The following is a 27,245-nucleotide window of genomic DNA, read 5'->3' on the forward strand; positions in this document are numbered from 1 at the left end:
TAATTTATCTAATAATTGCCTTTTAACAATATATAGATCTATTACAGTGGGTGAAATTTGGGAAGCCTATGTAAGGGGAGGCAGCAGCATGGGATGGCAGAGGGCTCCCTGGAAGTGGGATCAGCCCCGCCCCTAGGGACTATCGAATTGTCATATAATATTTTATGCAGTTACGTGACTATTCTGTTACACGGTATCTAACATCCCTACTCTTCACATCGTCCATCCCATCACTCTGAGGTGAGGATTTACAAGTTAGGCCAGTGGATGTCATTTATGTATCCATTGATGCTGAGGCAAGGACAAAAACACTCTTCAGTTGCCTAAGTTGGTGTGGTGTCCTCTGATAGTACAAGAAATTGTAAGAAAGATGATTGAAATCCCATACGTCGAGGAGCATCATCTTGTACCAGTGCTAATACTTTTTCGGTGTCCATCAGCAGGGATTGGGCTGAGCTTCTCAACTGGCCCCTGAATGATTCTGATGGCTCTTCACCAATCATTTGAATTGGTCTGTGGCTAGGAGGTATCTGGTAAATTATTCAAGACTAGCTAAGAGTCTTTGTAATTGGATCATTATGTATTTAACAATTCCATGTTTTCACATAAAAACATGATTTGTTTCTTTTGGATTTATAAATTGTAGCCATAAGATTTTTCTGGGTATATGAACAAGAAAAAATATGCATTGTTCTCTTGGCATTATATGCAAATATGCATTATCATCTTCAGTTCAAACTTAGTAAGTTGAGATAGAGGCACTTACTCTGATTTTGTGTTTTAGTAAGTCAAACCATTGCTTATCGTGCTCTCTTTGTTGTGAAGCACAGAGGGTAGTAACAGTGGTTGAACTCACATAGGAGGAAGAGCAGTAGTTGTTTCTTTCTCCCTCTTGCCCTGAGAAGTCCCAGAGGAACTGTAGTACACATAGAGACAGAGAAAAACAATGGAGTTGAGAAGCATGCATTCCTGAAATGTAGTGGGGTCTTTCAGATTGTAAATAATGCTGTTGCACCATCTCTTTTAGGTGGTGCGGTTTTGAAGCACTTGCCAACAGGGACTGTGTGGATCGTGAGGTATCTTTGGAAGCTTTGCTATATCCCTCTGCAGGGACACTTTTGCAATGAGGGGGATCTTGATATACCCATTATTCTCAAGTTAATCATAGGTTTAAGGATCCAAACCCCTTGGGTGATCTGTGGAGAGGAGCACTGTAACCCTCGCGCAGTGGTACCATGAGGAAAGTGGGAAACATGCATAAACCCACACTGAGTTAGTGTATAAGTCTGTTTGAAACATTCACTGACTGGAATATTGGAGTCCTTTTGACATTGTGCTATCAGATGCCGATAGCTTAAACAATTGATTGTAATTAATTAGAGAGAGCTATTAAAACAGCAAAATGTATTAGGGATGTAATAGTGTAGTCAATTAACCGATAAGCAAAAGCTTATAAGTTAATGCTATAGACTAAATGCTTTCCCTCCCCCTCGCCAGTAAATTTTTTAGCAGGCTGGCCAGCAGCCCAGCTCACTCCTGGCTTGCGATGGGTTTGGGACCTACCCCACTGCAGCTCTGCATTTAAAATGTATTAGGAGCTGGGCAGGCAGGCAGGCAGGCCTGCTCAGTCCTGGCTCATGCTTGGTCCAGGATCTTCCCCTGCTGTGGCTCTACATTTGAAGTGTATTGGGAGCCAAGCTCAGTTCTGGCTTGCGCTGGGTCCAGGAGTTCAAACATCCCTTAGACGGGGCTGCTGCCACCCCGTGCTGCTGCCTCTTTATAAGAGGCAGCAGCACTGGGCAACAGACAGCCAGTCTGCAAGGGGGGCTTACTTTTTAAGCTGGCTCCCCTCACGGACCAGCTCCCACTTAGTACTCCATGCTGCCGCCTCTGATACAGAGGCAATAGCGCAGAGTGGCAGAGGGCTCCTCAGGAATGAGGCTGGAGTGCACTGGCTGCCGGCCCCACCCCTGAGTATTATAAAGTAGTTGACTAACTGATAAGAATTCATGGGGTTTCTTGACTATTCAATTAACCAATATTTAACATCCCTAAAATATGTATGAGGTGATTCAGGAGGCATTCTGTATTATTGCATCTTATTTCCTTTTTCCTTAGGTGAGTGCAGAAATTGAAGTAATCAGGATGTAGGAAACAGGGTAAAGGCATATATGTCTTCCTCTCTTTGCAGACCTGATGCATCCTCTCATCTGCAAAACCAGACTGTGTTCTAGTCTGTAATCTTTCAATGTCAGTTTGAGAGAGAGCACTGGCCTTGTGGTCAGGATAATGGTCTGCATGGTAGACAATTATTTTGTGTTGTCTTCTGTGCCTCTCTCATCTGTATTTTCAACTTCATGCTCTGTGATTTATCCACTTAACTCATCATGTGTTAAGATGTGAATGCCCCCCTCTGATCCACTAATAGGTCCTGTGACTGGATTTTTCAATACTCCTATTTTTTAGGCCATTGTGTAAATGTTTAATAGCTGAAACTTCATACTATTCACAAATCCATTGTGTTAGCCTTCATCTTTCATCAGTAGCTGCTTCTGTATTTTTCTAGTGTTGATCTGTCATTATTTGGCACTGGTATGTGAAGATCAGGCACAGATTGTAATTAATTTTCAGTTTGCAAAGTAGATGACAGTATTAGTGGACTGGGTGTGTCCTTGGGCCCTGTCAAATGGGCAGCTGTATTTAGAGGCCACAGGCCTGTTCTTAGTTGTGTTCCCAACAGGTTATAGATTAGAAGGTTTCCTATCTCATGGGGAGGGGTCAAAAAGGAGAAAACAAGGCTTAGGGAAGGATCAGGGAGTGGACTGTCTTCTACACCTTATAGGGTGAATCCCTGAGAGAAGGTGTAATGGTTCTTGTGGTCCATAGATCTGTGTGTCATCTGCCTTCAGCAAGAGGATTATTTTTCTTGGGTATCAGCTTCCTGACATTGAGAGTCCTTCATCCCCATAGCATCTCCTTTGGATTTATGCCAGCCCTTTCTTTGCCTTGCAGATTCACAGGTGAACCCCTGTCCCCAAATTCCTCTAAATTGTTCCCCTGTGATATCCAGCTCCTGACATGGGCTGCTTCTCAGAAATTATGGCTCCTCTGCACCATATGCACCAGTTTCATCTTAAACTACTACTCCTGTAAACAACACAACACCAATGAATACTTATGAAAAAAGTGAGGTTTTTTTTTTAAGAATGAATAAAGATTTAACTAGTAATGGGGGGGGGGGGGGGGGGACGAAAAGTGGTTACAAAATAAAACCAAATCCTAAATGAGAACTTAAAGTCCACACATATCAGTAGTTAGCTTTCCTATTTAATAAAGTATATCCCCCCCCCCCAAAAAAAAATTAAGTGCATTGCAGAACTGGCTGGTTTCTCAGTAACCAGAATCCAAACAGCCATGAAAGCTCCCCCCTCTGCGTAGGGTAGGGCTGGGGCAACTTTTTTAGGTTGGGGGTTGCTAACCCACAGAAAAATCAGTCAGGGGTCACACACAAGTGAGAAGCAAAACAAAAACAAAACAAAAAAACCCAACCAAAGAAACCCCTGACCAAGGAGGAGAAAGACAATCCCCACATTCCCCTTAAACACCAGAGCCTCTAGGAGCCCAGGCTAGTAAGTGTTGTATGCTCCAGCCCCGTGGACGAGAGCGAGTGAAAGGGGCTGGAGCACCAGAATGGGCTCCCCAATTCTGGGAGGGAGGGGGAATCCTGAGCCTTGGGGGCCAGATCCAGGCAAGCCAGGGGCCACATCCAACCCCCAGGCCTGAGGTTCCCAACCCTGGTCTATGGTTTTCCTTAGTGAATGGATCCAGAGTGCCTTTCCCTACATTCTGTCACACTGAAAATGCTTTATTCAGGCTTTCCTGCCTGCTGTAATATTCCTTTTCACTTCCAAGGGGTTTTGGTCCTCTTTGATGGTTTTCCCATCTCATAGTGTTTTCCATTTAGTGTTCTGGGAATAGGGATGTAAGCGACTAGTTGATTACCCAATAAGCATAAGCTTCTCGGATAGTCGACTAGTGATGCGACTAGTCACTCTCTTTCTCCCCCTCCCCCGCCTCCTCTGTGAGAGAGATAGCAAGAGTTGGGAGCAAGAGTCGGTGCTGGGGGTGAGCCAGCTTAAAATGTCTGCTGTGGGCAGGGGAGGTAGAAGCACAGTGGGAAATGGCGCAAGTGGAGACTGAAGCAGTCTCTGCTCATGCCACTTCTCCAATTCTGTTTTTGAAATATACAAGAGCCCCAGCAGGCTGAGGCACTGCAGGGGCTGGGCTTCTGTCACAGCTCTTGTGCATTTCAAAGACTCAAGTACCAGGAGCACGGGGCCAGCGGGGGAGTCCCTCACTAGCCCTGCTCCCAGCCTGCTTCTGCCTTTGAAATGTATAAGAATTCTGCTAGGGTTCTTGTACCTTTCAAAGGCTCAGGGAGTGTTGGGCCAGTCCCCTCCGCTGGCCCTGCACTCCCTGAGGGGTTTCAACTTTGGAACTGTAGCAAGAGCCTGGCAGGCTCTTTAATCTAAATTTAAAATTCCAATCCGGGAGGTGGCCTGGGACAATAGAACCTTGCATTATCTGATCTCACCCACTGATATACATATCTCAAAGGTGCTTTGAGCAAATTATTTCTTGTAACCTGTCAGTCTTCATGTCATGATCCACTGGTTCTGTTTATCTTATTTTGATGTAGGTATCATTTTTGTGTGTAAAATTAGATATATGGAGTAGGGAATACTTTGTGGGTTTTAAATATGTGAATGAAAGGCATGGAGGGTGTTACCGTCAAAGTCTTGATGAGCAACTGTTAGAAAATCTCTTTTGTCCTTAAGTCTGAGCTGTGGTTGGTAGGATGTGGCCTCAATTCTTTAAAAAAGAATAGGAAAGCAGGGGTCTTTTGGCTGGGCCACACCTGAAGGAAGGAGCTGAAGACCCTGGGCTGAGGAGACACTCTTTTCCAGCTGCCCCTCCAAATAAAGGCTATTTAGGATAAGTTTGAAAAAGTTTGTACTGAGGTTTCAATGTAGAATTAGCTAAGCATTTTTGTTTCTTTTGATTTGTTATCTACTTTGCTCTGCCTGGTCTCACTTATTACCACTCAAATCCTATTGCTTGTACTTAATCAAAACACTTTTATTTTCTATCAAACCCAGTGTAAATAATTGTTACCTGGAGAGACAACCAATGCGTTCATTCTCCCATTCATTGCTAAAGGGAGCTTACCCAGGTAGTTCATTGAGGGGTTTTGATCCCATTTGCGGAGTGGTATCCCAGGAAGCTGGGCCCAAAACTGCACTCTCCTGGGAGCTGAAGAAGTTCAGTATCTGTACTGCTTCTCGGGGGCAGGAATCTCAACTCGGGGTCTTGGCTGGGGGAGACCAGCAGAGCTGGTCCAGTAGGACTGGGCGGTTAGAAGCCCCAGAGAGTGGGAAGGTAAGTGGCAGTGGCTGTGTCAACACTCTGGGAGGCACCCATGAGGGATCTTCTGTGACCTCACCTGTCACAGTGAGATTCCAAAAGGAAAAGAATGATAACCGATAAAACACTAATGAACATGTCAAACCATACACATTCAATCTAAATCTAATACTTTCTCAGTCAGCATTTTGACCTGATCTTTGACAGTTTCACTGTTGCTTACATGGTTCTGAATAGCAGCAACGATACTAACAATAGTATTAATGTTATTTTGCTACTTACTGAATCCATGAGCAACAATATTAGGTACACAACAATATTAGGCTGTAAGGCCACAGATTTAGGAAGACAACATGGCATTGGGTTGATGCCCATGTAATGTTTGGAAAGATTTCTTTGCATCTACAAGAGATATAAGTTTATTTTTAAACATGGATTTATATAGTGGAATTATAATACTTTCTGTCCTATTATATATTCCTTTCCTAATGATTCTTAACATTCTGTTTTTTTGACTGCCAATGCACATTGATCAGACATTTTGAGAGAACAAACCATCACAACTCAAAGATCTTTCTTGAGTGGCAACAGCTAATTTAGAACTCATCATTTTATATGTACAGTTGAGGGTTTTTTCCAGTTTACCTTACTTTGCATTTATCAATATTTAATTTAATCTGCCATTTTGTTACCCATTAGCCCAGTTTTGTGAGATCACTTTTTAACTGTTCACAGTAAGCTTTTGACTTAACCAGCTTAAATAGCTTAGTAAACTTTGCCACCTCATAGCAAGGGCTCCCTGGGAGCAAGCTTACCTGCACTGGCTGCTGGACCCGTTCCGGGAGAGCCAGCTGTGCTGTGGGCTTTGCAGTATAAGCCTTATGCTGCAGGACATCAGGGCCAGGAGTCAGGACCTGGCGCATACTGGCAAAGAGTGTAAATGTAATGGAAACCGAAATGGTTACACTCTTACATCCCTAGTGCAGTTGATCTCTAACAGTGTTTACCTCCATACATTCTGGTGTACCCTATTGGTGTATTCAGATTGCACGAGCTCATTAAACATTTTATCCCTGTACATTTTTTTGGCCTTCTGTTCTGCAACTGCCTAACTACTGGAGAAGCTGGGGCAGGTGGTAGACTGATGGTTCCAGTTGTATGCGGGGGAAAACAAGGGGTAGACTTTAGGGAAGATACGTAGTAAAAAACAGAAGTTTAACTCTTTTACAGCGAATGGAGCACTGTAAAGCATAAAGGACACGTTATGTACAAGGCCAAATTTTTCATTTTAAATTGAGCACCCATGAGCAAGGTAGAATACACTGTAGAGTGCTGGGCAGCTGAACTTATTTGCAAGTAGGCACTGTAAACAACATGTTTGGAGGGCTCTTTTGCTTCTGCTTTCGAAACATAGTAAAGGGTGCTTGCAAATTACAACTCTCATTCATGTGTTTGCAAAAGGGGGGCTTGTTTGCGACGATCCCTCTCCCGTACAGTGTTCTTGCAAACTGCAGCCCTCCTTTGCCACATTGACCTGAATGAGGAGGGTGTAGTGGGGGGCTCAGATATAGAGAGTCAGCGCATATTCACCCCTCTCCCACGCAGCATGCTTGCAGACTGCAGCCCTCCTTTATCACATTAACTTGAATGGGGACTGCAGTGGCTTGGGAATGGAGGGACTCGGATGTGGATAGTCAGCATGTGGTCGTGCCCCCTCCGACACAGTATTGCTGTTCATTGGTGTGATCCCTTCAAGGACAGCACAAACAGGGCAGCAAACCTGGGGTCATAATTTGTTGGGGAAGAGCAAACAGTTGGCTTGCCTCAATGCAATCAATAATAGAACTTCATCCATTTCACCTATGTCTCCCTGTGCTGTATCAGTCTTTTCCAAGGAGGGTGGAGGGATAGCTCAGTGGTGTGAGCATTGGCCTGCTACACCCAGTGTTGTGAGTTCAATCCTTGAGGGGGCCATTTAGGGAGCTGGGGCAAATCTGTCAGGGATGGTACTTGGTCCTGCTGTGAAGGCAAGGGACTGGACTCAATGACCTTGCAAGGTCCCTTCCAGTTCTAGGAGATAGGTATATCTCCATTTAAAAAAAAAACTTTAAAAGGAACTCTTGCTGGGTAGGCCTACTGGCCATTACTGTATCCCATTTGCTCAGGGGAAATTAAAGATTAAACCCAATTACATTTAACCACTGTTGCGTGATTATAAACATGAACTCACCAGAGGTGTCCTCCCCACCATCAAGGTCCAGCAAAAATAGATCTTGGGAGTGGATTGGTTCCAAAGTTAGAAAAAGGTCCTGGCTGTTGGTAAAATTGAATCCTCTGCCTACCTGCTGAGCATTCTACTTCTCTTCCTCATCTACAATGTCCGTCCTCCTCCACGTTATTGCCAGAGGCTGCCTGGAAAGTATCCACAAAGAGTTTTGAGACAGTGGTTGGGTCTCCTCTAGAATTCCATGCAGCTGTTCATATAAGTGGCATGTCTGAGGCTCTGATCTGTACCATGTGCCCCTCTTGTTTTCTGGAACGCTTGCCTGAGCTCCTGTATTTTCATACAGGACTTCTGGGTGTTCCTTCTGTATCCTTTTTCTACCATGCTCTGTGTGATTTTTGTTACAGAAATCAACTTTTCTTTTGCTGCTTCAGAGTTCTGTCTGCACAGATGCTTCTCCCCCTGCAGCAATCAGATACAGTATCTCCTGCACGCTCCATGCTGGAGCTTATTTGCAACCTTGGGCCATTCATGGTCTGGTGTGCTGTAGGGATGTTAATGGACAACCAGTTACCTGGTAAGCATCACCCTTGATGGGTGAATTTAGTGGGACTCCTTTCAGCAAGGTGGAATACCAAAGTCAACTTTAAAAGCTCTTAAGATTGGCAGAAGGGGCTTGGTGGTATAGACACATTAATTATAAAATCAACCTAACATGGCTAACTTTAACCTAGCCTAACTTTCTGTGTCCCAACGTGCCTGAAATACAAACATGTTGAGAAGCATGTTTGTTTTCATTACATGTTATTCTAAAAGGTAACAATGCATTGAATTACCAGTGTTAAGGTTCTGAATCTGATTTAACTAGACTTAACAGTAAGCTTTTGAGTACTAACACGATTGACTCATTCTTAATCGGAGTTGTGTCAGTAGCCTCGGAAGCAAACTAGTTTACAAACAATCAGTAAATCTCTGTTTTATAAAGTATAGTTTAAACCTAATCTCCCATACACAATTTGTATCGTGTGTCAACTAAACCAAAATCTTGAATTTTTGCTGTCCTTGTTGGTTTTCCAGCAAAAGCTTGCCAACTGGTCAAGTGTAAGTTCTCACCCTGTACATATGAGATATAACGCTTCCCACTATATTGATTTACCAAAAGGACAAATATGTATGACTTAGAGTAAGAGTTAGTAATAATGTTAGCATTTTTGACCTATTAGGTTGATTTTGAATTGGAAATCAGGTACAGTTCTTCATGAACAGATTGTTTGCCAATCCTGAGGCAGCTCTCTAGTCTTAAAATTTTTTCAGAAAGTTAGTTTGTTTGTTTGTCTCGAAAGATCTCTGAAATGGTAAGAGCTACAAATGCAAAATTTTGCATGAATACTACTGATTTCCTAACTTAAATAACTGGATTGGTTATATCTCCAAATTGGTTCCCCCAGAGCCCCAATTGGGCCCACTGATAATTAGCTTTAAGTAACACCTGATCATAGGCATTTGCTGGACTCTTCTGTTAAGCGTGTCACATAAACTGCAACTATGAGATCCTTTCCCTGTGATAAAATAACATATAAAAGTATTTCCAATAAAATATGCTATGTTAATGTAGTTGACGTAGTTCATTCATCACACCTTTTAGTATATTTTCCCAGGGCGACGCCGGCTATTTCTGCTAGTTGAAAGTAAAACAGAAGTCCTGCTTCTTTACTTATTCATTCAAAGCACAGTTTTAAACTTTTGCACAATCTGTTTTTTTTAGGGGCGTGCAAGTGGGGGTGAGGGAGATTGCTTCCCTTCCTGTTTTAGTTATGCTCATGATGGCAATATGCTTTCTCCATCAGGTTGAAATTTTAATTAGCACAATTAGATGATGTTTTAAATTTGAAGCATTTCAGTTTATCTGCTACTGTTAAAAAGCATTTCTTTGAAAAATGTGTTAGCAAATTGCTGTGCTAATTGAGGTCAATTATGCCACAAACAATGTGTGCAGCAGAAATTAGGCTACTTTTAAGCAGGCCAGTTTGTCATCTAACAGTAGAATTAATTTGCAAACTCTTAGACATAGTGGCAAAATTATCTCTGCTCTGAAATCTAAATATTAAGGGAACAGACAGTTTCTGCCATTTCATCTTTTTAGAAGCAACATGTTTTAATAACATCATGAGCCACGTTATTGTGCAATCCTCAACTTTCTTTTTCTGGCTGGTATAGCTCTGTTTCCCAACATTCAGAAGATTTTAGTGGAGACATTTTGATGTGTAGTAGACATTGTTTTACCAAGAACTATTCCAGACAAGTTTTTAGTGTGAAATTTTGGGCTCACACACCTTAGCAGTACCCTATTTAATTTTGTTAGTCCTTCAGTAAAGACCTTGGAGATCTATCAGTCATGAGTATGAAGAGGATCATTTGTAAATCTGCCAGTCTAAGCTTCTTAACCTTGTATTAGCCAAGTTTTTATCACAGACCATGTTGCTTCTTATGTTTTTGTGATTCCTTTCTATTTCTTCAATCGAAGTCATTCTCTATAGATTTGGAATGTGACTGCAGAATTTCTATACCTCTACCTTTATAGCCAGTCATATCAATTTTACAAAGTTGCTTTGGAAAAATGTGACAGCCCAAGTGACTTGTCCTTCATTTGTCTTAGCGATTGATAATAAAAATGCTTATAGCATTTACTTGTTCATTAAAAAAATACTAACTATGGGGAAACAAAATACAGGACTATGTAGCACTTTAAAGACTAACAAGATGGTTTATTAGATGATGAGCTTTCGTGGGCCAGACCCACTTCCTCAGATGGGTGAATAACACTTAGCAAGCCTGAGCTGTAGTATACTTCAGCTTTAGATTTGATACTACTTCAGGGTTTCTGTGTTTTAATTCTGGTTTACACTTAAAATGTTGGTGAGCATAGCCTTGTTGGTCAGGGAAGTGAAAAATCCAAACCCATGAGCAGTGCAGCTATGATGACTTAACTCACAGGGTAGAGGCAAATAGGTTCCTACTTTAAGGAATAAGATCCTCCGGAAAAGGGCGCTTTTTCCAGAGGATCGGGGCCAGTGTAGACGCTCTTTTCCGGCTTTTCCAAAAGCCGGAAAAAAAGCGGCGGACATTTTTATTTAAATGCCGCGGGGGATATTTAAATCCCCCGCGGATTTCCCTATTACAACCTGTGAAATTAACATGCCCCTTTCGGAAAAGGGGCCAGTGTAGACGAGCCCCCACAGTGTAAAGACTGTTCCACCTGAGCAGTAGGATCTCTAATGTATTAATCCTTCATGTTCTCCAGTTCTCAATAATGCTTTCCAGGAACAACCTAGCAGAAAAAATTGAATTTCTAATGTAAAATCTCAGCAGAAACTAAAACCTTGACCTGAGAATTCTTTCTGTGCTCCTTTTTACATCCGAAAGGTGCAAAAGAAGTACAATCCAATTTTTTTGTCTTCTCTGCAGGCCACTTTCAATTTTGTACTGATCATCAAATATCAAAAACTTAAGGATGTGCAAAACAGCCAAATGAATATTTCTGTTGCAACTTTTGCATTTGCTAACTTTTTGATTTTCAACTATACAAATGAAAAATCTCATTAACATTTTTACTTAATATTTTAACTTGCACTTTCAGTTACATGTATTTAAAAAATGAGAACAGCATTGAAAAGATTTAATGAGATTATTAAAAGTACTCAAGGTATGAATAAGCATGTTTAGATTAAAAAAATAGCTATGGAAAAGCACTTGTCTTAAGTGATTCAGATGCCTTAAAATGCTGTTTGAGCTATAAATAGGATGCTAACAGAAGACTTGAAATGGGAACCTGGCAACTGATAGGGACAGTTCTAGATTATTCAGCAGTCATCACATACATTTTCATAGGGAGTGTACTCTCCTAATCCAATTTCTTATGTAGTTCGCCTTCCTCAATAGATGATTCAGGGAGACACATTGTTCCCTTCCTTTAGGCAAAACTCCTTCACTTAAAGATCTATTTTCTTTCACGTCACCCATCTTGTCTACCATTCCGCCTGCCCTCTAGTCTGTTTTTTTAAATCCATCTAACAGCAAATTTATTTTGAGTTCCTTGTTTATTTTTACAGCACATGCTCTACTAAATTTAAATGACCTTCCTGGATGACTGACTAATCCGAGATCATCTTAGTTAATGTGAAAAAACTCTATTTTCCTCTAGCAATTTTTTGTATAGTTTCAAGTGCAGAAATGCCTCAGTTTATTCAGTAGTTTGTAGTTTTGATGTTCATCCCAAGAAAACACATTAGCTTTTAAAAATTTTAAATCCATTGTGGGATAATATAAAGTAGAGTTTTTAGATGAAAGCATGATGTCTTTAATATGAAGTGAATTTAAATAACATGCCCATACATCTCTTTAAAAAGTTGTACAGCTAACTGCAAATAATCTGTTAGGCCTGTGGTGTCCAACACACTAGCCACATGCAACTATTCTGCTGTTTGAGTGTGGCTAGTTCACAATAGCTGGTTGGACACACCACAATGCTAGTCCCTATTCCTACACGCAGTTCCATGAAGGGTGAGAGGATGAGTGTATGTATCTTAAACAGATAAATTATATTTTTACAGTTTTGAAACTCATAAATGTTCTAAAATCATTTTTTCAAAATGATTTAAAATGTGTGGTGAAATATGGCAGCTGCAGCAGTTTGATTAAAAAAAAGACTAGTACTTAATTTTCACATGCTTTTTTTTATTTGTAATATTTTTGGAAATTCTGAAAATGAACAATATTTTTGGTTTATATTTTAAAGTTTCTTTGATTTTTAAAATTAATGCTACAAGAATTACACAAACCAAAAAAGGTGTTGCTTTTCCGTTGTCCAGCATTGACAAACTACTTTTGTTCTTCATATCCATGCCCCATAGCCCCTCTGCTAGAAGCTTACTACATTAGAGCTAGTTGCACCAGCATTAAGGTTGTGTTACATTTTTGTTCAAATGTTTGACTAAATTTATTTCTAAAACCTACTTGAAAATGTGTCATATTACCATGTTGATTCCAGCCTTGCAAGTACACATCACTGTTTTCTAGATAACATTTGAATTAGTATGCAAGAGTCCAGTAAACTTTCTGTAAAACAATGCAGTCTTGCAGTTTAATTTTAGACTCATTGAAAGATTGCACAGCAAAGTTCATTATTTGTCTTTCATCAAAGTAAAACAAATTAATATGTACCATCCTCCTTAAAATCTGAAATATTCAAATAGTCTAACACTGAATTAATTTTGGATGAAAGGGGGCCTATTACATTAACAACTAGATCTATTAAGAATCATGGAAATAATTTTTTAAAATTATTCATTAAACCCTGAAATCTAAGTTACAGGCTTCACATTTACATTTGCTTCAGTTTTCTTATGTAGCATATACAATGTTTTAATTAATTGTTCCATTTTCACTCTTTTTTTAAAACTAGAAATGGCATGAATACTACAGATTTTTTAAAGAGAGTTTTTTCCTAGTGTTCATATGTTGGGGGCGGGGGGGTTGTTTTTGTTTTCCCCAGGGCGCCAATGCCTCTGCTTTGGAGAAAGAGATTGGTCCTGAACAGTTTCCTGTGAATGAACATTATTTTGGCTTGGTCAATGTGAGTGAATTTTCTTTACTATTTTTAAAATACTGCTTCCTATTTCAGTCTTCCTACTCTTAAATTGACAGGATTCTCTTTTAGAACATTATCTATGGGAAGTTCTGGCACAAAACGGAAATCTATTTAAGCATGACATCCTGTAACATGTATGCTAAATTTTGTTTTTAGCTAAAAGAGTAATCTGAAAAGTTAACTGTAGTGAAATAGAAAATGTTGATTACAAAATACTGAGAGACATTCATATGTGGGCATACTTTTAAATATAGGATCAGAGTAGTTAAAGCTGGAAAAGGCCCATTAGATCATAGGATAGATAAAAGCAGGGTATGGTTCTCCAATAAAGAAGTTGTATCAAATATTAAACTGATACTTTGGTGGGTCTTAGTCCCAAACCCTCAAACCCAGGGCTAGGCAAAATATGGCCTGGGGGCTGGATCCAGCCTGCCAAGCCACCGGATCCGGCCCATAGACCACCCTTTCAGGACCCTCAGGCACACAGCTGCTGTGATTTAAAGCAGTCTGTGTGGCTCTCTGCTCTGCAGGGAGGAGGAGGCTTTGTGTGATCTCCCTGCCCCCAGCCCAATCCTCAGCTCCTATTGCTGGAAACAGCCAGTCAATAGGAACTGACCCCAGCCAATCTCTCAGCTCCTATTGGCTGGAAACAACCAGCCAGTAGGAGCTGAGAGATTGGCCTGGGGAATGGATGCAGTGTAAGACTCTTCTCCCCCCCCTTCTGGTGCTGAGAGCCACGTGGAGGGAATAACCTGCCGTTTTAAGAGGTCTGGGGCGGCAGCAGGGCTGCTGGCCAGGAGACACTTAGATAAGCGCCTGCCTCTGGCACCCCAGCTCCTCCTGCACCAAACTCCCTTCCCCAGGTCACCATCCAAATCCTCTGCACTCCCCTGCCCCAGGTCACAACTCCCTCCCAGACCTCATGCCCCCTCCTACACTTCTCCCCATGACCAGAATCCCCTCCTGTACCCAAAAATCCCCCCCCATTCCGTTGCCCCAGGTCACCATTCAAACCCTCTGCAGTCTGCACCCCCTTTTCCCCTTCTCCTAGGTCACAATTCCCTCCCAGACTTTGTACCTCCTCCTAGAGCCCCTCCCTGAGGCCAGAATTCTCTCCTGCACCCATACTCCCTCCCTGACTCTACACCCTAATCCCCATAACAAGGTTACAACCCCCTCCTTCACCCACACTCCCTCTCAGACCTCACACTGTCTCCTGCACCCGTCCCTTACCCTGTGCACCCTTCTGCACCCAACCTCCCCCACAGACCCTGTATCTCCTCCATGGAAAAGTGTGTCCCTTAACCACTTTCCAAAATCTTGGAGTGGCTCTCCACCAAAAATTATTACCCACCCCTGCTCAAACCAAAAATATCTGTTTATTTTTCAAATCCCATGTTTTTCATAATGGTTTAGAGGACATAGTGCTGTTTGAGGAAAGAAATGGAGAATATAGAAATATACCAAATAAGTCAATTCTCTTTGTGTATAAATGTTTTTTTTTCCCTTCAGGCTTGCTTCAGAATGAGAGCTCCTGTTTAAAACAACTGTTTGCCATAACTTTAGTCAGTTTTTGTGTACACAGTGTGATTAAGGCCAAAAAAATTGCTAATTTGCAATGTTATAACTAAATTAAGAATTGCAAAAAGAGTGCAGTATTGTTCTGTCACTTGTTTAGGATGTCAGATCGATGCCTCTGGTTGAGAGAGGTGAATGGAACATCCAATCTGTCACATTCTTTTATTAATATGATGTAAGAAAGTGAAATGTATACAATTATCACAGGACATAGTTCATTTTCTATGTCAAAAAATATGGCGCTGGGTAACTTCATTAACAGTAAATTAAATTGCCTCTTATTTCCTTAATGGATCATTAGATGTATATTTCACCTTTGAACTAGGGATGTGAGTAGTCGACTACTTGCTTCCCTTTGTTATGCTTATGAGAAGCACACGGGATCTTTTTAGGGGAAAAGGCAAGACACTGCGTTTATTGAGAATACAGTAAAAAAGCATATAGCATATGCTTCATAAAGACAACCCTCCCCCCCTCGCCCCCCCCCCCCCCCACACAGGTCCTGCAGATGGTTTATAGTTACCAATCTGTCATGGCTCTAGTCAGTCTTACTGGTCAGGCAAGGCTGGCTGAGTGAGGAGTTGGCGTTCCTCTGAGGCTTTGCTTCCAGGACTGAACCCAGAGTCTTACTGGCCAGCGCTCCCCTTCTGATATGTGTAAGTTTCCATTTGAGTCCGAGAGTATTGCAGTATCATACTGCAGTCATTCATCCTTAAAAGGTGTTAATCTCTGTACTTTCCACAGTTATTCTTTGATTATGGTCAGGCTTCATTTATCTTTTGTTTGTGTCTCACCTTCGGAGTGTCTGCCTGTCTCCAGGGCTTAGCTATTCTGCTCATCAGCTTTCATCCAGCCTCAGGCACCAGGGATGTTCTCTCATCATCTTGAAGTGTCTAAAGTCTTTTTGAGCATCTGGCCCTTCCTAATGCCTTTCAAACACATTCTCTGCTCACACCAAACAATGTACAGACATTCCAGATAAGGACTATGTAGTTTGTGACTAGAAGACACAACTTAGTTTACAATGCAGACACGAGGTACAACTTAATTTGTAATGCTAACAGGAAGCAAGATCTTGAGACACAGGGTGAAATAGACTTTACAACATACACAAAGAACACAAAGAAATAGAATCATACAGAACCTATAAGCAAGCCATTATACATCAAATCATTATGCATCATACTTATATTCTTATAACCAATACTAAAATATACATTTTGGCTACACCTTGCTGCCTCTGTATCAGCTGGCTTATCCTACCACTGGCTCTGGCTCTCCTCCTTGCTGCCTCTGTCTGATAGAGGCAGCAAGTGTGGGGAAAGCAACTAGTCAAATCACAACTAGACTATCTGATAAGCTTATGCTTATCGGATAGTCAACTAATTGCTTACATCCCTAGTAACAACATATGTGTTCATTTTTTTAATTGTATCCTTTGGTATATATGGTTGTGACTACTTTCTTCCACTATTTGATCTGAGGAAGTGGGTCTGGCCCACGAAAGCTCATCATCTAATAAACCATCTTGTTAGTCTTTAAAGTGCTACATTGTCCTGCATTTTGCTAGTAACAACACTAGCTCTTGTTATGAAGAGAGCCAGTAAGCCTTGGCTAGACATAGGCTTTAGGGATGTTAGCAGGTAATAAAATAATCAAGTAACTACATGAATTCTTATCTGTTACTCAGCTATTCTATAGTCCCCAGCGGTGGGGCCAGCAGCCAGTGTGCTGTATCAGGGGCAGTAGCCTAGGATGACAGGGAGGAGCTGGACCATAGAATCATAGAATACTAGGACTGGAAGGGACCTCGAGAGGTCATCAGTCCAGTCCCCTGCCCTCATGGCAGGACCAAATACTGTCTAGACCATCCTTGATAGACATTTATCTAACCTACTCTTAAATATCTCCAGAGATGGAGATTCCACAACCTCCCTGGGCAATTTGTTCCAGTGTTTGACTACCCTGACAGTTAGGAACTTTTTCCTAATCTCCAACATAAACCTCCCTTGCTGCAGTTTAAGCCCATTGCTTCTTGTTCTAGCCTCAGAGGCCAAGATGAACAAGTTTTCTCCCTCCTCCTTATGACACCTTTTTAGATACCTGAAAACGGCTATCATGTCCCCCCTCAATCTTCTCTTTTCTAAACTAAACAAGCCCAATTCTTTCAGTCTTCCTTCATAGGTCATGTTCTCTAGACCTTTAATCATTCTTGTTACTCTTCTCTGGACCCTCTCCAATTTCTCCACATCTTTCTTGAAATGCGGTGCTCAGAACTGGACACAGTACTCCAACTGAGGCCTAACCAGCGCAGAGTAAAAACCAGCTACCCTCATGGACCAGCTGCCTTCCACCCTGCGCTGCTGCCTCTGATACAAAAGCCGCAGCATGGGATGGTAGCAGCCCCTGTCCATAGAGGTCTGAGTTCCTCACGGACAGAGGCTGCTCTGCGGGATGCAGAGCAGCCTCTGTCTGCAACAAGCCTGGGCCCACTGCGAGTAGACTTCCCCTCGCCTCCACTTCCTCTGATAGAGGCAGCAGAGGGGGAGAGGCAGCACCACAGAGCCAGTGCTGGGGGGAAATAATCCAGAGGGAGCAAGTCGGAGGGGAGGGGCGGAGAATGCAATTAGTCGAGCTGATTAACCAATAAGCCTATACCTGAGTACTCGTTTAGATCCCTAGTATGCTTATGTAGGCTGTATCAGTACAGTCATATATGGTTATTAAGCATTATTGCAAGCATTGTTCCATGTATTCACATTTGTAAAATAAAAATAGAGACCTGTTACTAAAATATTGACCTCACATGGTTCATCATCTAGTTCGGCATCCACCAGGACTAGCTCTGAGCTAGAGAGGGATCAGGGTGCTGAAATAGAGAGAGTCAACCTGTAGAAGATTTTTTGAGACATGGCCTTTTTCTGTTTGTAAAGTACCTAGCATACCTTTGGATGCAACATAATCACAACAGGGTTGTATATACAAGACATATTAGTCCCACGCTTTGTGACCTGATTCTTCTGTGTGTATGATCAAAAATCACATTCACCTTTTTGCTCTCATCCCAGAGTGAACTCTCTAACCCAGAAATGAGCTGTGATGAAAGAACGGGATGTTAGTAATGAACAGCAAGTCCACTATTAACCTTGTGTTCTTACAGTATTGCTAATTTCTAGGATTCTTCTTTCCATTAAATGTGTTTTGAGGATCCTCTCTTGCCTGCTAAATATATTAGCTAGTATTTTTCCAACAAATTTTCATTTTTCTTTTCTGCTAGTGTTCCTAATCATGCCAGGTCCATTTGCATTATTCCTCTGTTATTCCTGAGTGTTGCCAATTTTATGTCATCTACAGATTTCCTGAATGTGCTAGTTATTTAGTTTTATAGGTTATTAATAAAGAGGTGGACTAAGAATAAACAGAAATTAAATGTTTGTTCTACTTGTATGTATATTTTGATTATGTAACTAACAATTTTGAACAATTGTTCCCCATTTCGTGTACCATGCAAAGTGCTGTTAATGCATCTATAAGATGTCAAGGCTGTAACCTTTTGAGTTGCATGAATTAAATTGTAATTTTGTATTTCTCTCAGCCAGCAAATTGACAATTAACTTGCAATCATTCTGCTACAGTAATTGTACAAAATTGTATGCTGGTAGCCATATTCCCAGAGTGCCATTTAATGTGATTATCAGTATTCTACAGTTGTTTTATTTGTATGTTAATTATGTTTGTTTAAAGTATTTCACCCAGAATGCTCTTGAGATGCAGAGCTCATTTATAAGAATATCCTAGGGACAGGTAAACCTGAAATCATTGTTGTTTTGGCTTTTTGAGTAACAATATTATACAGTCAAAAGTTGTCATAAAATAAATTCAGCAGATTACTATAAACAAAATGAATCAAACCACCAAAAATGAGTTATTTCATGACATTGTATAAAAGCATCTAATTTTTCAGTTTAACAGTTTCTCCTCGTTAAGCAATCTGGGACACATTGCCCCTAGACATTATATATCATCAGCCCTGTTGTCCTCTAGTGACACAATCTTCAAATATGGCAGATGTGAAACAGCAGCTCTTAGATATCTCTACATCATGGGGTTTTGCCAATATTTCATTGTAAATAGGAAATACTTAATCTGCTACTTGTCTCAAAAGGTATATTGGTATCTGAGACTGGCAAACAAAATCTGAATCCACCCATTGTAACCTTGTTACTGGAATAGAACTGATTGTCATTTTGCTTCTTATGTCTGCATTATGGTTTTAGGTCTCTCATTGGCACCTCTTCCCATCAGTGACTGTAGCCTCAGCCCTGTCCAGGACTAATAACCATGTTGTCACTCACCAGTTTAATCTACCAGTCGTAAACCCTGAAATAGTCTTCTCGTAGCAGACACCCATTTGATTATTCCCATACATATAGCCCTCCTCTTGATTAATTAACTATGTTGGTTGCTTTTGCAAATTACCGCAGAAGAAAAAATTTGCAGACATGATAACAATTGCATTGATCCAGACACTTGGTAAGTTTGATAGAGGTATTAGAGAAACATAGTTACACAGGAAGTGGGAGAAAGCAGTACTGCTTTAGTACCTATAATGGAGAATCTGTTCTATTACACCCAGCTGCTCTTCTTGTCAGTCATTCCACCTTTAAATTGATGAGTGTTATGATCCAAATGAAACTCCACTAGTATTAGTTCAATCCCTTGAAATACTGGCTAATTGTTTGATGTTTAGCTGTTGTTAAACAGCTAAAATTTCCCATTTGATCCACAACACATACTAACAACTCATTAATAGGTACCATTGTTGATTCTTGCTTTCTAAAAGGTATAAGTTGCTTGTCCCAATTTACCCAGATACTATAATTCAGGTCTATTTTATATAGGGATGTAAAACCCCATTTAATCAGTTAACCAGTTAAATGTTAGGGTTTAACTAGTCAACTGCTTAAGCGGGATCCCGGGCAGGGGACCTCTCTAGTCTGGCTGGAGCAGCCCCAGCCTGCCATGATGTTTGCTGGGTGGTAAAAGGTTAACCTGATACCTGTTCACATCCCTGATTTTAGATAAGGTCTTGGATAAAGCATTGTGGTAATTAAAACTTGGAGAAAATTTGCTTGCACACTAGCTGTGCTTCCAAGATGAAAAGCAATTTTGTCTGTTTACTTTCATTTTTACTTTCATACTTTCATAATGTTGGGAATTATGGCCAAGATATGAAATGGTGACTATTGATTCTGTTGACCTAGCTTTTGCATGCCCATTTTCTGAAAATGAAGCCCCTTGAAGGTTTATCAAATTCTGTCCCAAAGTAACTTTTAACAAAATCTTAATTGATGGGCCTTTTTATTTATTTAAAATTTGTTTGGAGTCATAAATTATGCAAATTCAGAAAGCATCTGTTCAGTGTTTCCTTTTACTTTTTTATGTTAGTAAGATGCTCCTAGTACTATGAACATTCCTTACTATAACTACTGAAGATACCTGCTTATAACAGGTTTTTTTAAAGGCCCATAGCAACATCTTCCATAAAAATAGGTTTCTTCTTTAGTTAACATATGGATATTTAATTTGAAAGGTCATCAGTCTGTTGCTTTGCCAGAACTACAAATGTCTGTTCTCAGTAGCTTCACAATAAATGATTACTCAGAACACCAACATTTGGATATAGAGAGAGAAGGCCTATCATGCTGAAATGTTATGCAGAAAGCCTTCCTTAATCATATAACTTTATATAAAATTTTAAAAATTCTAATTTTTCACTATTTATGTTATTGCAGTTTACGCTGTTCAGAGACACTGTCATGATCTTTCAATTTTTTGTTCTCATGCTGTTGTGATTTAGGTTTCCTGCATTGCAAGCTGGAATGTCTCAATTAGGAAAGTAGTTGTCATGGTCTGTTGTTGTTTTTTTAACTTCATAAAAATATTTTTCCATGTTTTAGTTTTTTATCCCTTTGTTGTTTGTCCTTAGCGACTTCGGTGACTTTTTTTTTTTAGTTTCTTTTTAACAGAAGTAATAATGGGAACATATGTCTTGTTCTGTTTTAACCAGTTTGGCAATACCTGCTACTGCAACTCAGTCCTACAGGCACTTTATTTTTGTCGTCCATTTCGGGAAAAAGTTTTGGCATATAAGGTCCAGCCGCGGAAGAAGGAAAGTCTCCTTACATGCCTCTCCGATCTCTTCAACAGCATTGCCACACAAAAGAAGAAGGTGGGGGTCATCCCGCCCAAGAAATTTATTTCCCGCTTGAGGAAAGAAAATGGTAAATGAATAATTGAAGTACCTGATTAGATTTCAGTATTAAAATATTGAGACTGGATATTTAAAGTAACTAGAACTCTTTTCAAGTGTATCTATTGACTAACCTTTGGCAAGTTTTACTAACCGGATTTTGAAAAGTTCATGCCCCAGTTTGTGTTGTGTATTTCACCACTAGTGTACTGTAGCATAAAGAGTGTGTATGGTCCCTGTAAAGTATCAAGAGTTGAGGTGAGATTCCATCCTGTTGTAGACCAAACATGTAAAGAAAAGGGGACCCAGAGCTCTTGGTGCCCTGGCGATTCTGTTCCAGTATAATGCTAATATAGAGATTTGTAAGAAGCCATGACAATTGAGCATCACTGGCAGTGCTTTAATTTATCCCATGAACTAGGTACACAAATAATGAAGGCCAGATTTGGAAGGCTCAGAGGTGGCTTAAAGATGCACTCTCTCCCCCCTCCTGTTTTCAGGTCAGAAAAAAAGTAACGAGTAATCAGTTTCTCAGCTTGCATTGAGAATCCATGATTATTTCCCGGGACTAGTTGTGAAGAGCCCTTATGCGTTCTAATTTATAATTTCTGATCGGGCTTAAAAAGATATAATTTATTTACTATTATAGGCGTTTTTCACTTTCCTCTTGAGGTAGGATATTGGACGTCACATTTGATCTTCCTCATTTTAGCCTCACCTGGCAAAAGAATCCATGTAAACCAATTTTACATGTTTGCCAGGCCAGCCTCCCTTAAGGTGTTTGTTTAACTTTTGGAAGGTTGCCTTCCTCCTGGGATCCAAGAAGTAAGTAGTAAAGAATAAACCAAAGTCCTTACCGTCTGTTGCTAGAATTACAGAATACATTTCTGTTCCCTATAGCATCTTTAACATGGTGTATACTGAAATGATTTAGAGAGTTAAATACCGTTAACTAATAGCAGTGGCTAAAAGAATGTAAAAAATTATAGAAGAAAGGGAAGAATGTGCAGTGCCTTGTGAGAGCAGAATGGCCTTATAAAGTTTATGCTTTAACAATACTGTATTGTTGTTGATGTTATGCTCTTTCATTCTCCCAAACCTTTTGCATTTCCTTTCTAGAGTTATTTGATAATTATATGCAGCAAGATGCACATGAATTCCTGAACTATTTACTAAACACTATTGCTGACTTACTACAAGAAGAGAAGAAACAGGAGAAACAGAATGGCAAACTCCAGAATGGCAGTATTGAGAGCGAGGAAGGAGACAAGACTGATTTGACATGGGTCCATGAAATCTTCCAAGGAACACTAACCAACGAAACCAGATGTCTTAACTGTGAAGCTGTATGTTGAAAAAACAAAACATTTCTTTATTTGATTTTTAAAAGCACTGGACCATTTTCCCTAATTCAAAACAATTTTTTTTATTTATAAGGGTAGATGAAATTAAATATTTTTTTATTAAAAATTGAATCTAACCTATTTTATGATTGTATCAGCTGTCCATTCAGACTAGTATTTATTAAGGTATGTTTCTTAGTAAAAGTGATGTTTCCTTTCCTTCCCCATCCCTGTTTTCAACAAAGTAGTTTGCAGCTGGCTGATAGGAGCCTCCATCTTGTCCTGTTGTAATTTCTTGTGACAGTCTGTTGTGTTTCCATGAGAATTACTCATTATTTACTTAATATCCAATAACTGAATTTGCAGTGGTGTTCTAGCCAGGTTTGTGTCAGGATATTGCAGACACAAAAGTGAGGTAATACTTCTTATTGGACCAACTTCTCTTGATAAAAGAGACAAGGTTCTGAGCTACCACAGACCATATTTTCAGGTTTGGGAAAGGTACTGCTGAATTTGTGTTGTAACCACTTATTTTCAAGTAAAAAGATTGCATTTCTTGTTATTGATCCATAATTACTGTGTTGAGAATGAAAAGTACAAGAGAGAAATTGAAAGAACCACTTTTGGGCTGGGAATCTGTACTTAGCCATGTAATCATTGGTGTAACAGTATTTCAAACAAATGAAAGCCCTATTGGAAGGAAAAGAAAAATTGTTATGATGTTGGATAGCAACACTTATTCAAATAGCTCTAAATACTTGTCAGCCTTCTAAATGTGAACTATGGTTATGCTCTAAGAATGGACTTTCTAAAAAAGGCACTAAATGTGGTTCTTTCTCAGGGATTTTGAGACTAAATGTGATTAGCTCACAAGTCAAAAGATTGTTTTTGTAATGGCCAAGCGTACTCACGCACTCACCCCTGCATCTGAAAATCCAGCTTTTGCTGTCTCTTGTATTCTCCCCAGTATTAAAGAGTATGAAATATGGCAGATAAGTGTATTTCTGTACAAAGTGAAATGGAATCCATTTAAAGCCTGCCTAGCCGCCTGAGAGCTGTCACTAATAGCTTTGTTTTGTAAGTAAAATAAGCAGATGTGACTTACAGGCACATGGGGAAGAGATGTTGTACAAGGAAGTTCCTTTTTTACATAGTCTCTTTTTGGACTACAACGACACTTTGGATTGCTTGAACAGTTCTTGAATAGTGCAGGAAATGGCCACTTTCAGGATTTGATGAATGTATAAATGCAGTAACTTCCTACTTGCAGTCACAACGTCTGTAGCATTTCGGGGACTTAAAGCAATTCTATACCTGACAGATTGTAAGCCTCAATGAAGTATTTGTTTTTGGGTTTGTTTGTTTTTTTAAGGTTAGTAGCAAAGATGAGGACTTCCTGGATCTCTCGGTTGATGTGGAACAAAATACATCAATTACGCACTGCCTAAGGTAAATTAAAAAGAATCTGGTTGGAAGATGCGCATAGGCACATATTCTGAATGGAGTGGCTACTTTAGATATTCAGTTGTGTAGCAGTTTAGAACCCAAGCTTGCCATAAACTAATACTTTCTGCTCAAGATTCTGTTATATAGAAACTGTTTTACCAAAAGAGTAAGAATTATCCATTTAATTGTCTTATGAAGTTGTAATACTACTTCATATGTTCATATTCTGTTAAAACTAAGTATTCATGTTTGTTTTCAAAATATTTCTGCTTTGTCACTTTACTGCTGCATTTTGCTGAAATGTTCCTGCTCTTTGACAAAGAGGGCTTGAGCTTCCAAGGGCAGGCAACATGGCATTCCTGTTGAAGACCTTTCTGCTCTAGAATTCACTCTCTGATAGCCTGTCAAAGTCCAAGCTTATTAACCCAGCACTGTGCCAGATGTGTCCCTGAGAGCTGGTTCCTTAATAGCTGATATCGACACTAATGATGAATGAGGTGCATGTGTGTCGTTAGTACATAAGAGAACAACCAAAGGTCCATCTGTCCCCAACAGTGGCCAGTGCCAGATGCCCCAGAGGGAGTGATCAGAACAAGTAATCACCATGTGATCCCTCTCCTGTTATCTATTTCCAGCCTCTGTCAAACAGAGACTAGAGACACCATTCCTATCCATCCTAGCTAATACCCGTTGATGAACCTAACCTCCATGAATGTATCTAGTTCTTTTTTGACCCCTGTTAAAGTCCTGGTCTTCACAACATCTCTGGCAAGCATTATGTGCTTTATGGGCAAATTAAGGTCAAGTGTTGATAACTGTTAATTTTTGTTCACCCCCAAATATCACACAAGAGGAATGATAATTGTAGATAATTGTACAACCAAATGTAGATACAACCAAAAGCATGGCAGCCTACACTGCTGTGTGTTCTCTCTTCTCTCTGTTTGATTCATGATCAAATGCTGGCCAGCTCATTTTCTGAAAGAAGTCATATCCACATTTCTTCAGCTGGAAGCTTAGATCCCATAACAGGGAACTGGGGCTGGTGTGATTAAAACCAGTGGTTGGAGGTATTCTTGTTTGAGAGAGAAATCTTCATCTTTGGTATATTTCTTTTCTATTGATAGCAGAGTGGTAACATGATGAGTACATGGCTTGACTAAGGTTCCCACATGCTTGTAATTCTCTTTTTTTTCTCTCAACTTCCACAGGGGGTTCAGTAATACTGAGACTTTATGTAGTGAATATAAATACTACTGTGAGCAGTGTCGCAGTAAACAGGAAGCACAGAAAAGGTACGGTTAAGATATGCTAGAAAATGTTAATGTTCTCTCCTGCCCATGGCAGATATTTGTTTAAATGTATGTTGTTATTCCAGTGGCAATTCTTTGATACAACAAAACAACTTGCATTCTAGATGGGGGATATGTGTGTGGGGAAGTATAAGGGAAAATTATACATTTGGAGCAGCTCTTTTAATCAGAGGAGACCCAAAAAGATAAGTTTCACATTTCTCTCCTAAAGAACTTCCGGACATCACTCCTTTTCCCCTGTTAGTTGTAATCAGTTTGAAGCCTCCAGAATGTTTCCCCCTTCAGCCACAGATATTGTAGAAAATCTGTTTTTCTCATTTCTTAGTTAATAGCAGCCAGTCCAAAAGGGCAGAGGTTTAGTCTGTCTTTCACTTTTTCTGCTATGGTAAAAGATTTCAATGTAGACAAGCAGCTGTCTTGCATGTGATTGCCAGTTGCACTATAAATCTTTCCCACTTGCACCAGAATTCTTGTACAAAAAGCAACTCTTCATAGACCATTTTCATTAAAACTGAATTTCGAATGAAACTTTTTTGAATCATTTATACACAAATTCAAATTATTTTTCTTAAAAGGTTTATCTTATTTAAGGTTTTTTTTCCAATATGCTGTTCCTTGTTTAATGTATTTTATGATCCAGAATGAGAGTGAAGAAGTTGCCTATGATTCTAGCTCTGCACTTAAAAAGGTTCAAATACATGGACCAGCTGCATCGATACACCAAACTTTCTTACCGTGTAGTCTTTCCTTTGGAACTTCGGCTCTTTAATACTTCAGGAGATGCTACAAACCCTGACAGAATGTATGACCTTGTGGCTGTAGTTGTTCATTGTGGCAGGTATGTCTCCTATGCTTTCTGAGTATTAAATTAAGTTTCCATGAAAATTATGTCACCTGGTCATTCATCTAATTCTCTATACCACCTCAACAGCTGACCATGTAGAAAAATCTCAGCAACATCTAAGCTAATCAACTGAAAGAATGAAAATGTTTTTACATTTTAACATTTTTTGGAAAATATTTTCAACCTATTTTTCCATTGTGTGCAGTCTCAGCCTTGTTCTTCTATAAAGCTTTAAAGCATACTAAAGCTTCCAGGAAGGTGTAAATGAAATAAAGCAATTCTTGAAAAAAAAGTTATCAAAATAAAATCAATTTATATGTTGCTACTTGCTAGATCATTACAAAGCTTTTTATGAAATTGGTGCCACCAAGTGGTTAAATTGTGTATTACTGATTTTAAGATCAACTGCTGCACAATGTTGATCCAGCACATTTAAAACGTAATTAAAAGAATTGATGAACAAATATTTGATTTTAAAAACTTGGTGCAAATAGAAAACTTAGTGCATTGTGTCTTAGTGCATTGTGTAAGAGAAGATCAAATGTTATTCACAGAAGTAAAAAATGGGGTATGTTTACACTGTGTTGAGATTGTACTTGCACAGCTAAGCTGGTATAGCCATTTAGACACAACCTATGCCAACAGAAGAGGTTTTTCTGTTAGTCCTGGTCTACACACGGGAATTATTTCAAAATAATCCCCCATTTCAAAATAATAAGTGGCACGTTCACACTAGGGATGTAAGTGACGTGTCAGTTACCAGATAAGCATATGGTTATAAGGTAGTCGAGTAGTAACTTGACCAGGGCGCTTACACCCTCGCTGCCTCTATCAGAGAGAGGCAGCAAAGGAGGGGGGAGCTGGAGCCGTGGGGAGCCAGCTTAAAAGCCAGTCCCCCCCCCCCAACACATTTTGGGGGTGGGAGCAGGCAGGGAAAGTAGAGGCGCGGTGGGGAAGTGAGTGAGACTGCTGTGCCTCTCCTTTTGAAGTGTAACAAGAGCCCCACAGGGTTCATGCTACATTTCAAAGGAAGAGATGGAACCCCAGGTGAGCGGGGACTGCTTGAGTCCCTACTCGTCCCACGTTCCCCACATTGCCTCTCCCTTTGAAATGTAGCAGGAGCCCCTGCGAGGCATTTAAAAGGCAGAAGAGCAGTGGGGATGGCTAGCGCCT

General features: G+C 40.1%; 1 protein-coding gene across 5 annotated transcripts in view; it reads left to right on the forward strand.

Moving 5' to 3' along the window:
• The window catches only part of LOC102448690 (ubiquitin carboxyl-terminal hydrolase 12-like), a 44,311-nt gene that overhangs the window by 6,965 nt on the left and 10,101 nt on the right, over positions 1–27,245 (forward strand). Inside the window, exons 2-8 of one of the 5 annotated variants that reach the window (XM_025178025.2) lie at positions 8,056–8,225; positions 13,200–13,280; positions 21,084–21,157; positions 22,246–22,472; positions 23,842–23,918; positions 25,127–25,210; positions 25,869–26,066. In XM_025178025.2, the coding sequence (XP_025033810.1) occupies positions 13,255–13,280; positions 21,084–21,157; positions 22,246–22,472; positions 23,842–23,918; positions 25,127–25,210; positions 25,869–26,066 (686 nt within the window). In that variant the 5' untranslated portion in view covers positions 8,056–8,225; positions 13,200–13,254. Of the gene's footprint in view, positions 1–8,055; positions 8,226–13,199; positions 13,281–20,943; positions 21,158–22,245; positions 22,473–23,841; positions 23,919–25,126; positions 25,211–25,868; positions 26,067–27,245 lie in introns of all 5 variants that reach the window. The other 4 variants (XM_025178024.2, XM_006136174.4, XM_075940868.1 and 1 more) reach the window with 4 other exon arrangements.

Source organism: Pelodiscus sinensis, chromosome 13, assembly GCF_049634645.1.
Source record: "Pelodiscus sinensis isolate JC-2024 chromosome 13, ASM4963464v1, whole genome shotgun sequence".
NCBI classification, from domain to species: domain Eukaryota; kingdom Metazoa; phylum Chordata; order Testudines; family Trionychidae; genus Pelodiscus; species Pelodiscus sinensis.